Raw genomic sequence first — 15,319 nt, forward strand, 5'->3', positions numbered from 1 at the left:
ATATGCTTTCCCGTATTCATTTATCTAAATGTTTTTTAATATATTCTTTGTGCTATTAACTTTAGGCACAATGGTAGTTTGGTGGTTTAAGAATTACATGGGACAGCTACTACTACCCCCTCTCTCTCTACTTCTGTACAGTATAACAGAGATCACATTATCAAAATGTACATTTTCTATATTTCTGTTTATTATCTTCTTACTAAAAAGAGAATTCTCTGGCTTAAACATAATACCCAATAGTAAAATGAGTTAATATCAATGATTATGTAATGGCTCTTCCCAGAAACAAACATGCTAATTTTAACCTGTTCACATATTTCTCTGCTGAGCTCTCTGGGTGTCATTTGTGTACTTACATCACGCATGAGGAAGATCTGAATATCTGACATACCTGAACGGATTTTCTATTTGCTGCTAACAGTTTCATAATGAAAACAGCCAATTTGCTTGGACTGTTGTGACATTTTACCTTAAACTGTGTAACTGCAAACTGTCTGCTGATTGCTCCAATGTTTAGGCACACAATCCCCTGAATCATTTCTATATATTGGGCTTAGGTTGTATAGAACATGTATTGTATTTGAGTGGGTATAATGAGTACTGACCACTCCACTCATCTTATTCAGCAGTTACCAAACTGGTTTTGTAGCAGGCAGCACGATAAACAATTAATTTTACATAATGCAGTGTTTGCAAGAATTTTACATCAAATAAAAGCAGAAAGATGTGCCAGCCAATTCTGAGGGTTCTTGAGGTTATTCGCTGACCTAGGTATGGATATGTATGAGTGACAGCAATTAATTGATAAGGTGTGGTGGGCTGAGGCTACCTATCTCAGTACAGGCATGGGATCTCTCATTTTTATAAATTATTTCCTTTTTCTGTAATAAGTACTTTGTCCTTGAACCCAAATAAGATATAATTAATTTTTATTACAGGCCAAGCAATCCTTTTGGGTTTATCTCATGTTTAAATGATCTTTTAGCAGACAAAGTATGGAGATCCAAATTACAGAAAGACCCCTACCAGAAAACCCCAGGTTCTGCCTCCTGAGCATCTTTGGTTAACAGATCCCATACCTGTACTAGAATAGGGTGTGAGATACAGTATATTATCCAGATACGGAGAACCTGGAGTTTCTAGATAAAGGGTGTTCCCATAGTTTGGTCCTCCATGGCTGGGGAAGCTTATTTTTCAACATTCTTATTTTACTGGTTTTAGAGGTTTTTTGAAACCACAACTAAACTCTTCAACCACAAATGTCATGTTATTGAAAGATGCGAATATAAAAAGTGTGAACGAAAAAAGCGCTGAACTATGTGCTAAAAAATATGAATACCTGGAAAACCTAAAATTTTGTGTTTTTCAGACAATTCCTAGAAAAAAAAATTCGAAAACCTCTAGTCCAAATTGATTAAAAGCAGTCCAATAAGATCAGAGCATCTCCCACTGACTTTTAGGACCTCAACAACTTTTATGTTACCAAGTTTTGCATAAGAGGTTTTCTTGGTTTTTACAATTAATAAATCTCAGATTTTAAGAACTTTTAACAAATATAATGAAACCTCAAATTTTTCGAGATTTGTGGTAAAAATTTAAATTCCATTGTTAGTAAATGGGCCACTTGGTCTACTAAAAATCATTTAAAGATAAATTAAACCCAATAGGATAGTTTTGCCTCCAATAAAGATTAATTATATTGGTTGGGATCAAGTACAATTTATTGTTTTATTAATACAGAGAAAAAGGAAATCGTTTTTAAAATGTTTAACTATTTAATTAAAGTGTATATGCGAGATATCCTTCCCATAATTTGGAGCTTTCTGGATAACAGGTTTCCGGATAACTGTTCCTATACCTGTACCTGCAAAGATGAGTTAACAATGGGTCAACTTCCATGATGTTATTATAGGCCCCAGTGTTTCCAAGGGCTGAACAGATTATTACCTTTTGCATTTAGGAAACGATCATGAATGCCCTGTTCTAATTTTCTATATCTTTCATTGTGCATGTACTGTGCATTGCTATCGTGTGCTTAGGATTTGTAAAATTTTTTCAAAAAAACTTTCTCAAAAAAAAAAAGAAAATGATAAATAATAATTATTTATTTTTAATTTGAGCAAGTTAAAAGAAGCGGATAATATACTACTTCTCCTAGGCTTTTGCTGAGTGGGAATATCCCATTGGGAGTACTGCATAAATTGTAGTGAAACCCATATATATTTTAAATCAAAACAGTTGCCAAAATGCATTCTTAACATAAGCCATATTGTTACAACCTGTATCCAGAGAAGTGCCGAGATACTTCTAAATGAACAAGAGAGCCCTGCTTATCCTGGTTTTCACCTACGCCCTTTCCTATTCCTATTTTCAATTGAAGTATGCTGGAACATGGTAACAGAAGGGTTAAACTATAGGCTTGGTCGGGACTGGCAGAGTTTGATGTCGGACGGCAAGGTTCGTAGTCAAGGCAGGCAAAGGGTCATGGGCTGGCAGAACGAATCAAACAACAGACAAGGGTCAAAACCAGTAAAGATAGTCAGTAGTATACACTTATCAAGTCCAGGGAACTGAAAACAAGCTTGAGCAATGAGTTTGTGCAGAGTGCACAAGAACCAGGGTAACCAAAAATGGTCTTCCAGACAGGCAGTAGCTCTACATGTATTTATTATGTACTTGCAACACAATATCCATGGCAGATACCTGAGTCGCAAAGCAGATATTGCTGTGTTGTTCCTCAGAGGAGGATCAAATTTTCCAATGTGCTATTAGTCTCATAGCTTTAAAACTAGTACCCGCTATATGGCAATACTGTTCCTAAAGGCAATGCCGCTCATTTGCCGTCTTTTTGGACATTGATAAAAGGTTTGAAAATAATGTCTCTAATTTGATTTGTCCTTTATATTTAAAGCACATCACAATCATTTAAGGAAATGCAGAGAGAGAGAGGGATTAAAAGGGACAGAAATCAAGCAAAGAGCACATTGACCCTTAGAGCACATCACTAAGGCGATTAATTACCTTTTAAGCCTTTCTTTTAGATTTGATAATTGTAATGGGGTGATGCATGTGGAGACCTTCATGCAAGAGTACAAACGCATGTGTGTGACTGTATGATCAGCCTGTAAAAGCCAATAAAGAGAAAAGATTATTGTAATGTGACATGTGGCGCATATACGCTTTTATTTACAAATATGACAAAACTACATGCAAAGAGCAAAACTCTAAACCGTGTGTGTTTGTGTTTATACTTTCATATATTGTGTGCCCCTCATCCAGTATTATACTAACATCTTAATTTTGTTTTGTTTTTTCAAAAAATATCAACCAATATAGATTGTGGATAGTGTATAGGTTGTGCCATGACTGCAGGAGAGAAATGGTCAATGTATAGTATTTATTTGGAGGTTTTACACATACACTAACAAGATACAATACACCGTCAAGCTGAATACACCTCTTCTGAGCTAGTCTCTAGGATAAGCTTAAGAAACCTCTTCTGAGCCAGTCTCAAGGATAAGCTTTGTTTTATTTTAGTAAGACCCATGATTATTACTTAGATCAGATGGGGGGATTAGAACCTGGATTTTTTACACAAAAAGATTAAGTACTGGGCCTTCACTAGGTAGCAGACCAAATACTACCATACCTTCCCTTGTCACTTACCTCTCCTGCCCTTAGTTCACAGTACCCTGGCTGGAATTGAACCCAGGGCCCATCATTGCAAGGCACTATTTCTTTACTTTACTTTACTCCTAGTCAATACATTTTCTCTGTCCGTGTATATCAGACTGTGCGGCTTTTAATGACCAATGACTGCCTGTAAAAGCCAGTTTCAGGCAGATTCCATTCAAGTAAATGATAGGCTACATGACCAGGTTCAAGGCTTCTCTGCTGGATGAGAAACTATTTTCTGGAGGTTCCAAAAACTGAATATAAAAAGTTAGAGAATATTAAGCAATGCTAAAGCCATTTATATAAGTGCGTGGGGAGAGAGATATGCCATGAGAGTGATGTAACTATGTTTACTTCTGTTCTGCCGTGTCATATCGGTAATTATAAAAGTATCATTATAAAAGGGAATGAGTCACAAAAGAGCTTTGGCAGCTTCAGATTGATATTTATAAAACTATATTAATGAATCAGCCACATGACAATTATCATTTCCAGCTAGAATAAAGCTATTTGAAGCCTTGAGAATAGTAGATAAACTAAACTTGTGTTTTCCAAATACTACCTCCTTTTATTCGCTCCACTGCAATGCTCGCAGCCTGCCACACATGATAAAGTATATGCAGTTTAGTGATGTGTAGGTCAGGAAAAACGTAACCCACACGCACCTTTAACCGGCATAATGCTGCCATTGTAGGACCCTCACCCAACCCATTCCTGTGTTTTCCTACTCCATACTCTTCTTCTGCGCCTACCTCTTGTCCCAAGACATGGAATGTTTGGGAGCAGAGGAAAAGTGTTCTTCCCCAGTATGACCTGCACCCAAACTGAACCTGCAATTGTATCCCAAATGTTAGCCTCATCCTGTCCGACCCCTGGGTTGCAGTAGTGCTCTGGGCATGTGGGCTTGACTTCAGGAGAAGGGACATGGAAAGCTACAGATCAAATAGACATGAGTGACTAAAAGAAACAAAATGTTTAAAACATTATAAAGTTATTTGTGTATAAAACAGAATACTTCCTGAAAGTTGGAAATTATTTTAACAAAAAATTACACAGTTGTGCGATACTAATATTCTTTTAATAACCACCCATTCTTCCCTAAGCTGTGTTCAAAAATAATTAACAGTAGTTTTAAAAATTTTAGCACAATAGAAAATCTGGGTCAACACGTGCAGAACGAACACTTAGGGGGTTATTTACTAAAACTTGACTTTTTCTCATTTTATTAAAAAAAATGTTTACAAACTTCCAAACTCCAATGACCTTAAAGGGATACTGTCATGGGAAAAAAATATTTTTCCAAAATGAATCGGTTAATAGTGCTGCTCCAGCAGAATTCTGCACTGAAATCCATTTCTCAAAAGAGCAAACAGATTTTTTTATATTCAATTTTGAAATCTGACATGGGGCTAGACATATTGTCAATTTTCCAGCTGCCTCAAGTCATGTGACTTGTGCTCTGATAAACTTCAATCACTCTTTACTGCTGTACTGCAAGTTGGAGTGATATCACCCCCTCCCCCCCAGCAGCCAAACAAAAGAACAATGGGAAGGTAACCAGATAACAGCTCCCTAACACAAGATAACAACTGCCTGGTAGATCTAAGAACAACACTCAATAGTAAAAACCCATGTCCCACTGAGACACAATCAGTTACATTGAGAAGGAAAAACAGCAGTCTGCCAAAAAGCATTTCTCTCCTAAAAAGCAGGCACAAGTCACATGACCAGGGGCAGCTGGGAAATTGACAAAATGTCTAGCCCCATGTCAGATTTCAAAATTGAGTATGAAAAAATCTGTTTGCTCTTTTGAGAAATGGATTTCAGTGCAGAATTCCGCTGGAGCAGCACTATTAACCGATTCATTTTGGAAAAAATTTTTTTTTCCCATGACAGTATCCCTTTAAGGTCTGGATAACAGGCCCCATACCTCTGTTTGAATAGCACTGAAACATTTCTGCAGCAGTTTACAGAAATATTAAAATATTTTGACTAATGTTTGCAATTTACTAACCCCTTTTAAAGCTATATTCATTAAGTTTGGCTCTCTACTAAAGTACCTACAAAAAGACCTAACATAAGGTCTGGCTAATATTCCTTCCTTCTTTCACAATCTGTACAAGTTGTTCCAATGATTCCTTGCTAGAAAAGCCAGAGATGAAGGAGGTATTACCTTTAAGATAAAGTTAGCGTCCTTCTAGGTCATTAGTAATGTCAGAGCCAGATTAACAGATTAGAAATCTTGTCAGCAGTGCCATTCTCTGCTTCCCTAATCTCCTTCCTATATGTTTACGCCAACTCAATCACAAGAATGCGTTGAAGATTTTCTTTTTTTTTCTGCTGCAGGATTCCCACCTGCATGAGAATGAAGGGTTTTCTCTGTGAGGAACCGCTAGGATTGGCTAGCAGATCATTTCTCCAATACCTTAAAAGAACTTGCTCTTTTCCTAGACGAGTTTTTCCTCTGGACACACAACAGTACACAGGACTATTTCCATTGCTTGCCCCTCTTTCACTAAGTTGATTCTTCTTCCCCCTCAAATTAATTTTTTTGCTTGAGGATTTATATATATATATATATATATATATATATATATATATATATATATATATATATATATAAAGATATTTTGCTGTTTTGCCGAATTTTCACAAATTTATTTGGATTCTTTGATATTTTAGGAATCTTTCTAAAAAATTTACCATTTTATAAATCAAAATGGGGAATATGGATGGGAAGGCAGTAGAGGAACTAAGTGCCACCGAGATCCACCAATGGTACAAGAAATTTATGACGGAATGTCCTTCTGGTCAGCTTACACAGTATGAGTTCAAGCAGTTTTTTGGTTTCAAGAACTTGAGTCCAGCCTCCAACCAATACATCGAGCAAATGTTTGACACCTTCGATTTTAACAAGGTAATTTGCCGAAGATTTAACAAGTTACTATTGCTTGTATGTATAGCTGCATGTAGGTGCATAAGATATATTTGTTTATCAAAGGTCGAAGTGAAAATTCTAATTAAAAAAATTGAATTTCGAGCTAATTTTTGTGTACTTCGACTAGAGATTAATCCAAATTCAATTTGAATTTGAGAAAAATTCAAATATCGAAATTTATCATGTATTGTCTCATTAAAAATTTGACTATGATCATTCGCCATCTCAAACCTGCCGAAATGCTGTTTTAGCCTATGGGGGACCTCCTAGAACCTATTTGGAGTCAATTGGTGGACTTTGAAAAATCAGAGTTGAATCGAAATTGATCAAATGTGCTGTTTCTTCGATTCATACAATTCAAAAGCGGACCTATTTGATCAAAAACGGACATATTCGGCCAAAAAAACCTTATATTTTTTGATAAATTTCTATTGGTCTTTAATAATTTGAATTTCGAAGTTATGGGAGTTCAAAAAAACTAACATTACTTTGAAATGTGACCCTTGGTAAATCTGCCCCTTAATGTTAGGCTTGCTAGCTTGATAATCAACAGATGGTTGAGTGAAACTCAATAATTCAGTCATTCCAGCCAAAAACCAAGAATATTTTTCCTTGTATATGGCCTTCTATACAACATTTCAGCTAATCAAACAATAATTATTAATGGATAATAACAGTGGAACGTTTCCATATTCACGTGTGCCTAAATTGTTTTGTTCTAACCATTTTTAACGGACAAAAAAATAGTATCCTCTCATTAAGTCTGTCAACAAAGAAAGTTGAATTAAAATATTTCTATTCATTAATACCATTTCTATCTCCGAAATTACAGCCTATTACGGTGCTAATGTTTACACTGCAGAATTACTTGTACACAAGGAATGACTGTTATACTTCCTTGAAGGGGTGGTTAACCTTTAGATTACAGTTTCATATGTTCTAGCATGGTGAAATCGAATCAACTTTTAAATTGGCCTTCATTTTTTCTTTATTATAATTTTTAAATTATTTGTGTTATTCATCTGAATCTTTGTAGCTTTCAAATGGGGGTCACTGACTCCATCTAAAAAATGCTCTATAAGGCTACAAATGTTGTTATTGCTACTTTTTACTTCTTTTCTTTCTATTCATATCTGTCCTATTCATATTCCAGTCTCTTATTCAAACAGTGCATGGTTGCTAGGGTAATCTTGGCCCTACAACTAGATTGCTGAAACTGCAATCTAGAGAGCTGCTGAATAAAAAGCTAAATACCTCTAAAACCACAAATAATTAAAAATGAAAGTTTTATTGCATATTGTTTCACTTGTAACATTTTCTACATGATGCTAAATGTTAATTTAAAGGTGAACAAGCCCTATAACTAGTCGTTTTATTTTAAAACATTGTGGAAACATACATCTAAGAGCTTAACTACACAGGATATATTTATCTGATTTATAAGGTTAGAGTTTATCTGACCCACAAAATCTTGTCATGCAACACAATAAGATTTTGTAGCATCCTACCAAATCTGATCCTCACAGCTGTAATTCAAGCTGTGGGTTTTGTTCATGTATCTATATAAGACATATAAGAGCAGATTTATCAAAATATGAGTCTGATGGCAAATCTTCCATGTAGTTTACACCTTCTTTATAGTTTAGCCCTTGAGTTATAGTATGTGTATAGTGAAAATAGGCATTAAATGAAAGTGTAAAAGAGACAGTGTACAGGTATAGGATCAGTTATCCGGAAAACTGTTATCCAGAAAGTTTTGAATTATGGAAAGGCCGTCTCCCATAGACTCCATTTTATCCAAATAATCCAATTTTTAAAAATGATTTCCTTTTTCTCTGTAATAATAAAACAGTACCTTGTACTTGATCCCAACTAAGATATAATTAATTCTTAGAGAAGGCCCATTGCAACAAGATGTTTACTTGTAGCAATTGCTACCTATAGTCTGATCAAACTTTGCACCAATACATGCTCTGTACTGGAAGGCAAGAGCTAGAGCTCCATGAGATAAAAATTGGTGAAAATGATAGGGGGAATTGTGGGGAAAAGTACTTGTTGACAAAGAGAGCAAAAGATCAAGAAGTATAGAAAAAATACAATAGAACACTCTGAAAAGCTGTCTGCAAAGCTAAATAAGAGTATTTAGCTATCAAAAACCATTAAGAAATGTGCACAGTATGATTATACAGACACTGTAGGGACAGATTTATCAAGGGTTGAATCTAGAGTTCATGGGAACGTAAAAACTCCCATAAGCTCCCATGAACTCGAAATTTGAATAAAAAATGACCAATCGAAATTTATCAAAGAATTAGAATTTTTCAAACTTGGTTGAATGGGATCGACCCACAAACTCAAATCGAACTGGAATCGAATTCGAATAGTTTGATTCGAATTTTTTCTCTGAAAAAAAACTTATTTCAGGAAGACTGCAAACAACTTCGAATTGATCCCAGGACGTCCCCCATAGGCTAAAACAGCAATTTGGCAGGTTTAAGGTGGCAAATAGTCGACTTTGAATTCTTAAAGGGCCAGTACATGATACATTTTGAAAATCGAATTCGAATTTTTTTGTAAAAACTCGAATTCAATTTTAACTATTCCAAATTCCACTAAAAAAATTTAAAAATTCAAATTTGAAACTTCGAAATTCTAATTTTCACTTTGGCCATTGATAAATTTGCCCCTAAGTGGCAAAAGAAATAGCCCTAAAATAGAATATATGTAGCTAAAGCTACATAATGAGCTTGCTAAATTGGCTTCAAAGTATTTACAAGTGATTAAATGCCATTACAGACTCTATGCCTTAAGTGCTCATTTTACTTAGGCTTCAACAATAATTTCACTTTCTGCAGCTGTTCTTCTTGTAAAGGAAAACTCTGATACCCCTCAATCAGACCCTAAATTTCAATACTATGTTATGGCTCCTCTTCTTGCAGGAATTAAATTGTATTAAACTGTTGGAGATCAAAGAATCAAATTAAGATAGCCAGCAGTAGAAAATGATTTGTTCAGTGTTGCCAATGTTCTCTGCGTGCAGGGGCTAATTTTGAAGGCTGAACCTGAATAATAATAAAGGAATGGTCTCAGGACTCCCAAAGTCTGCCTGCTGGGTTAACGGTTGCTAGTGAAAAGCACAGAATAATCAAACTGAAAAATAACAGATCGAGTGAGGAAAAGCATTGAGTCACCAATTAGCTCAGCAGTCACAACATTTGTCACAATTATAATTTGTAGATGCCATTAAGAATTGTAAACATTATATTTTGACATTGCAATATTTTGTTTCAGTACAGATAAATTGTGATGATTAATTGTGTGCGTTAAAAAGATTATACAGGTATGGGTTCTGTCAGGGGCGCGCCGCCAATGAGGCGAGCTGAGACGCTCGCCTCAGGCGGCAACGCCAAAGCGGTTTCTAGGGGCGGCAAAAAGCCGCTCCTGCACCTTTAAGAGCCGAATTTCCGGTTTTTAAACCGGAAATTCGGCTTTACTAATGCGAGAGAGCGCAATTGCGCTCTCCGCATTAGTGTTCCTGCCTCCCCTCCCGACAAGTAAGTCAGCGAGGGGGGGCGGCATTGCAGGAGCCGCCTCAGGCGGCGCTTAGGTATGAATCGGCGCTGGGTTCTGTTATCCAGAATGCATGGGACCTGGGGCTTTCTGGATAATGGATCTTTTAATAATTTGGATCTTCATATCTTAAGTATACTACAGAATCATGTAAACATTAAATAAACCCAATAGCCTGGTTCTGCTTCCAATGATATTGTAGTTTGGATCAAGTACAAGGTACTGTTTTAGCATTCCAGAAAAAGGAAATCATTTTTTAAAATTTGGAATATTTTGATAAAATGGAGTCTACAGGAGACGGCCTTTCCATAATTCAGAGCTTTCGGAATAAGAGATCCTATACCTGTAATTTTTTAACAGTGTGATGTTATTTGAAAGTCTTAAATCTAAAAAGTATTTATATTCTTGGTTTTTCCAGGATGGATATATGGATTTCATGGAGTATGTAGCAGCCCTGAGTTTAGTGCTGAAAGGCAAGGTTGAGCAGAAGCTGAAATGGTATTTTAAGCTTTATGATGTGGATGGAAATGGCTGCATTGATAGAGGGGAACTTCTAAATATAATCAAGGTGAGTGAGGAATTCTATTAGTTATTTAATACAAAAGAGCTGTCAATTACATGTATAATAAATCCTTATAAATGGTGTTTCACAATATAATTGAAAATGTGGGTATAATGGGCTATAATGGGCTAAACAACCTGTATAAATGCACTTGTCCTGCCCCTTGTATAAGGGCATGGGACTTCTTGGAGCCTTCTAATATCAATAGGGCTTAAATTATTTCTTATATATTTGTAAGTTGCTTAGCAATATTATCAGCTGCCTGTGATAAGTTCTTTCCTTATATAAATATAAATTTTGGGCAGTGATATTTCTTACATATAGCTGCTGTATGATACTAACCACTTAACGGAAGCAATCCTGTGAAAGAAGCAATGGTTTGCTCCAAAATATTTCATTTTCATGGAATATCCTATAATAATGTATTCTTACACCCTGGCTTTTAAAGTTCAGACTTTGTAGGTTCTGACTGCTGACTGATTAAGCAACATAGTTGAGGATCAGTTTTAGTGCACTCATATTCCCAATTCATTCTTGATGATACAACATGCTATTGAATAATTTAGCTGCTATTGAATAATTTAGGTGCCCCCCACAAATAACCCTCTTGGCATGTTATAATAACCTTATTATGTGTTCTTTAGGCTATTAGGGCCATAAACAGGTGCAACGAAGACATGACTGCAGAGGAATTTACGGATATGGTTTTTGACAAAATTGACATCAATGGAGATGGTAAGTAGAAGTCCAACATTTTATCAAAACATAACTGATAGATAGTAGACAAATGGAAGCTAGATAGATAGACAAACATATATAAATCAGGATTTCAGACATATATATATATATATATATATATATATATATATATATATATATATATATATATACACACACACACACACACACACACAGGTATAGGATCCATTATCTGGAAACCCATTATACAGAAAGCTCTGAGTTACAGAATGGTGTCTCCCATAGACTCCATTTTATCCAAATAATTCAAATTTTGAAAAATCATTTTCTTTTTCTCTGTAATAATTAAACAGTACATTGTACTTGATCCAAACTAAGATATAATTAATCCTTATTGGATGTAAAACCAGCCTATTGGGGGTGATTTCATTACATTTTCTAGTAGACTTAAGCAATCAAGATCCAAATTACAGAAAGATCCAAAGATCAGCTAACCAGAATAGGTCCCATACCTGTATATATATTATATCTATTTATATATTATTTGACTATGCTCTAGTTCTTGATCTCTACTAAGCAATGTTCCGTCTAATTGTGGTGTGCACAAAGAATTTTGTGTGAAAACACAAGATTTTGTATTAATTCTAACCTGAGCAGGCAGTTTTTAAAAACTGTGCTCACAAGTTTGAAATGTGTACAAAATAACTTTTGGGCTCACATAGCCAAGAATGAATTAGAGGGAACATTGCTAATAAGTAAAATAGTTGAAGATCAATTTTAGTGGATGCAGATTGCTTTTGTGCCAGACTGGAAATTGGGCTGAAAGTCTAGTTGGAATAATTTCTGCATGTTTTCATTGCAATTGTGCTCTGGCAATTGATGCAGGCCACTGTAGGATCCCTGGAGCTAATACCTGGTTTGGAAGTGGCGGTAGCTCCAGGATTCTCCTGTGTCGATAGACAAGAACTGTGCTCCATTTAGAACAGGAGGCAGGAAAGTTTGAGTGGCACTGAGCACATCTATATAAAAAGTGCCAAGAGCACCTTTTGACTCAAGTACACAAATAGGATTTTTCACACGCTCTAAGAATAGAAGAAAAGTTTGTGTTTTGTCCTACTTTACCAAAAATATTCCCAAAATACCTTCTAGTGTTGCCCATTATTAGCCCAACAGTTCATTTTAGAATAGGATTCTAGATAAACATTGTGTTACCAGAAACTTCCCTGAACCCACTGCTCATTGTATTATGGTGTCTCTGTTCTTGCCCAGGTGAACTATCACTGGAAGAGTTTATAGAGGGAGTACAGAGAGATGAATTCCTCCTTAACGTGTTAACGCGCAGTCTGGATCTCAAACACATTGTCCACATGATCCAAAACGATGGTCAGAATATTAATTCGGAATCAGACAGGCAGGAAATCAACGGAAATGTACACTAATGAACATTTTATGTATGCATTGTATTAAATGTGTAAATCACAAACTGGTCTAAAAACCAGTAAGAAATGCTGCATTAGTAGCATTGCCAAAACTGCCAAAATTATTGCCTCTTTAAAGATTCATGAAATCTGTTATTGCCAGTATATGTTAACCGTAAAAGGTTTAACTGAATATGTAACAAATACATTGTGAAATTATTATAAGACAGAAAGTCAGTACTGCTACCTACACCTATAGCATTCATTTTTAATATGGAACGATAGAAAGATGGTACAGTCCGGAACATTGCTGCATGTTATTAAAAATAAGGTTGCCTTTGAGAAGAAGGACTGAAACCTGCCTTGTCAGGACACTGGATGTGCTTCCGTCATATGTGTGGTCTGTTGGTTTGGAATAATGACAGTAGTTAGGACAATTATTTTGAACTTCTCTCATTTACAATAATTTATTTGCTTAATTCATCAGACAACAATCTCAAACAATATATTTTCTATGCCAGCCTTTCTTCACCTTCCAGCCTGTTGTCACTGTGAAATCTATATCATCTATCTATCTATCTATCTATCTATCTGTCATCTATCTAGCTATCTATTATCTATTTATCTATCATCGATGTATATATCTTTCATATATCTATCTATTGCTATCTAGCTCTATCTATCTATCTATCTATCTATCTATCATCTATCAACAGCAATCAAATCTAATCCATCTCCATCCATTTCTATATATTTTTCATTTAATCTATTCTTCCCTATCTATGTCTGTCAATCTTTTTATGTATCCATACCTCCATTTGCATATGACTATTTGTCTCACCCCTACATTCTATTCCCTTATTTAGCTACCTCCTTACCTATTTGTATAGTTAACTATATTATATTGACTTCATCGTTATACCTATCCTTTACACATACCTCTTTTTCCTTAATAATAATAATAATAATAATAATAATAATATAAATAGCAGCAGCTTTTTATCTATACAAAAGACTATCACTTTCTGTTCATGATAATTAAAAGGTGTTCTAGCAAAATAAATCACCAATCTGGTATAATCAAAAGCACAGAATATATCTGGATAACACAGAATTCACTAACTGGCTAACAGTTCCAATATGTATCTGTACAGCATACATGTAAATGTCTTTCAACCCAACATATAAAGGAGAATTGATTTACATATTGTATATGTATTATTACCGTGCTGTTTCAGTTTAACGAGCTAAGAAAAATGTTGTGTAGTGTGATGCAATTACATAAACTATTATTTTGATGTAGTTTTGTATTTTTTTTCTTTTTTCAGTTTTTAAGTGCCTTGCAAAAGTATTGCAACCCTTGACTAATTCCTTTATTTTACTCCATATTTTACAGTCTATGCTAGAAATGGTTAAGAAAAAAAATGTTTTTTGAAGGGGATAACTGAGTGTCATTTTGCCACAAGTGAAATTGTGTTCAGTAAATTAGCAGATCACAGACTTCTTAGCAAGCAAAGACAGGAAAAAGGAACTCTTCAACACTCATTGTGCAAGATACAAAGATCTTAAACTTCCATTCAGACAAACCACATAAACAATCCATTTAACCAATAGTTCATTATCTTGTAATTTAGCTATACACCAGGGTTTCTGCATATCAATTCACATAAGTAAAATCTAATTAAAGAAAGTCAAATGTCCTCTGTTACAGTAAAATACTGCAGAAAACAAGTCAAGTTTGTTACTCCTTAATCAGTGTTTCTTATTATAATGACGAACCCCAGGTACCCTCCTTGATTTCCAGTGGTTTCACAAATGTCCTAATATTCAGAAATACAGACACATCAGGTATTTTATATTTATATTTATTTAAGAATGTTCTTGACAATTGCCAGTCACATTGACCTTTCTAGCCTCTGCCTTGCTCCTTAGTTTACTAATTTAGGACACTTAAGAAATCGGATCAAAGGAAATCCATTGGTATTGGATTACATCTGCCTAGAGGTGAAGTCAAATTTGGTAACTGCTCAGATGGAATTAGTATCTGTTTTCCATAGAACTTAGGCAAAAAATCAATCACTGGCATTAGAAAGAAGTATGAATGAGGATAATTACTAATGATATATAGAAACAATTTATTTTCAAATCTCTTAATGGTAATACATGATAATTGTGTTTTTTAATAGAATATTGCGCTATTTATTTATGGCAGTCGTGTTTTATATTAAACATGACCTACTCATATGCTACTTGGCTGATTTGGCAACACCTGTTTGTTTTTAAATATTCCTAAAACTGGGGTAAATATAAATAAACAGTGCTTTGTGATTACAAATCCATAAAAATCTTTAATACAGGACAAAATTCTTATATTTAAAAGCTCTTAAAGTCACTTGCAGTACCTCGTCTGCTGTCACAATGGACCTGACTGAGAACATGGCTCACTGACTACAA

General features: G+C 35.0%; 1 protein-coding gene across 3 annotated transcripts; it reads left to right on the top strand.

Annotated features, from left to right (window-relative positions):
- Positions 1-6,057: 6,057 nt before the first annotated feature.
- guca1a.S (guanylate cyclase activator 1A S homeolog) lies at positions 6,058-14,167 on the top strand. Of its 3 annotated transcripts, none has more exons than XM_041583197.1 (5): positions 6,058-6,225; positions 6,340-6,595; positions 10,605-10,754; positions 11,393-11,483; positions 12,717-14,167. In XM_041583197.1, the coding sequence occupies exons 2-5, from the start codon at positions 6,398-6,400 to the stop codon at positions 12,884-12,886; spliced, it is 609 nt and encodes a 202-aa protein (XP_041439131.1). In that variant the 5' UTR covers positions 6,058-6,225; positions 6,340-6,397; the 3' UTR covers positions 12,887-14,167.
- The last annotated feature ends 1,152 nt before the right edge of the window (positions 14,168-15,319 follow it).

Source organism: Xenopus laevis, chromosome 2S (genome assembly GCF_017654675.1).
Source record: "Xenopus laevis strain J_2021 chromosome 2S, Xenopus_laevis_v10.1, whole genome shotgun sequence".
Taxonomy (NCBI): Eukaryota; Metazoa; Chordata; class Amphibia; order Anura; family Pipidae; genus Xenopus; species Xenopus laevis.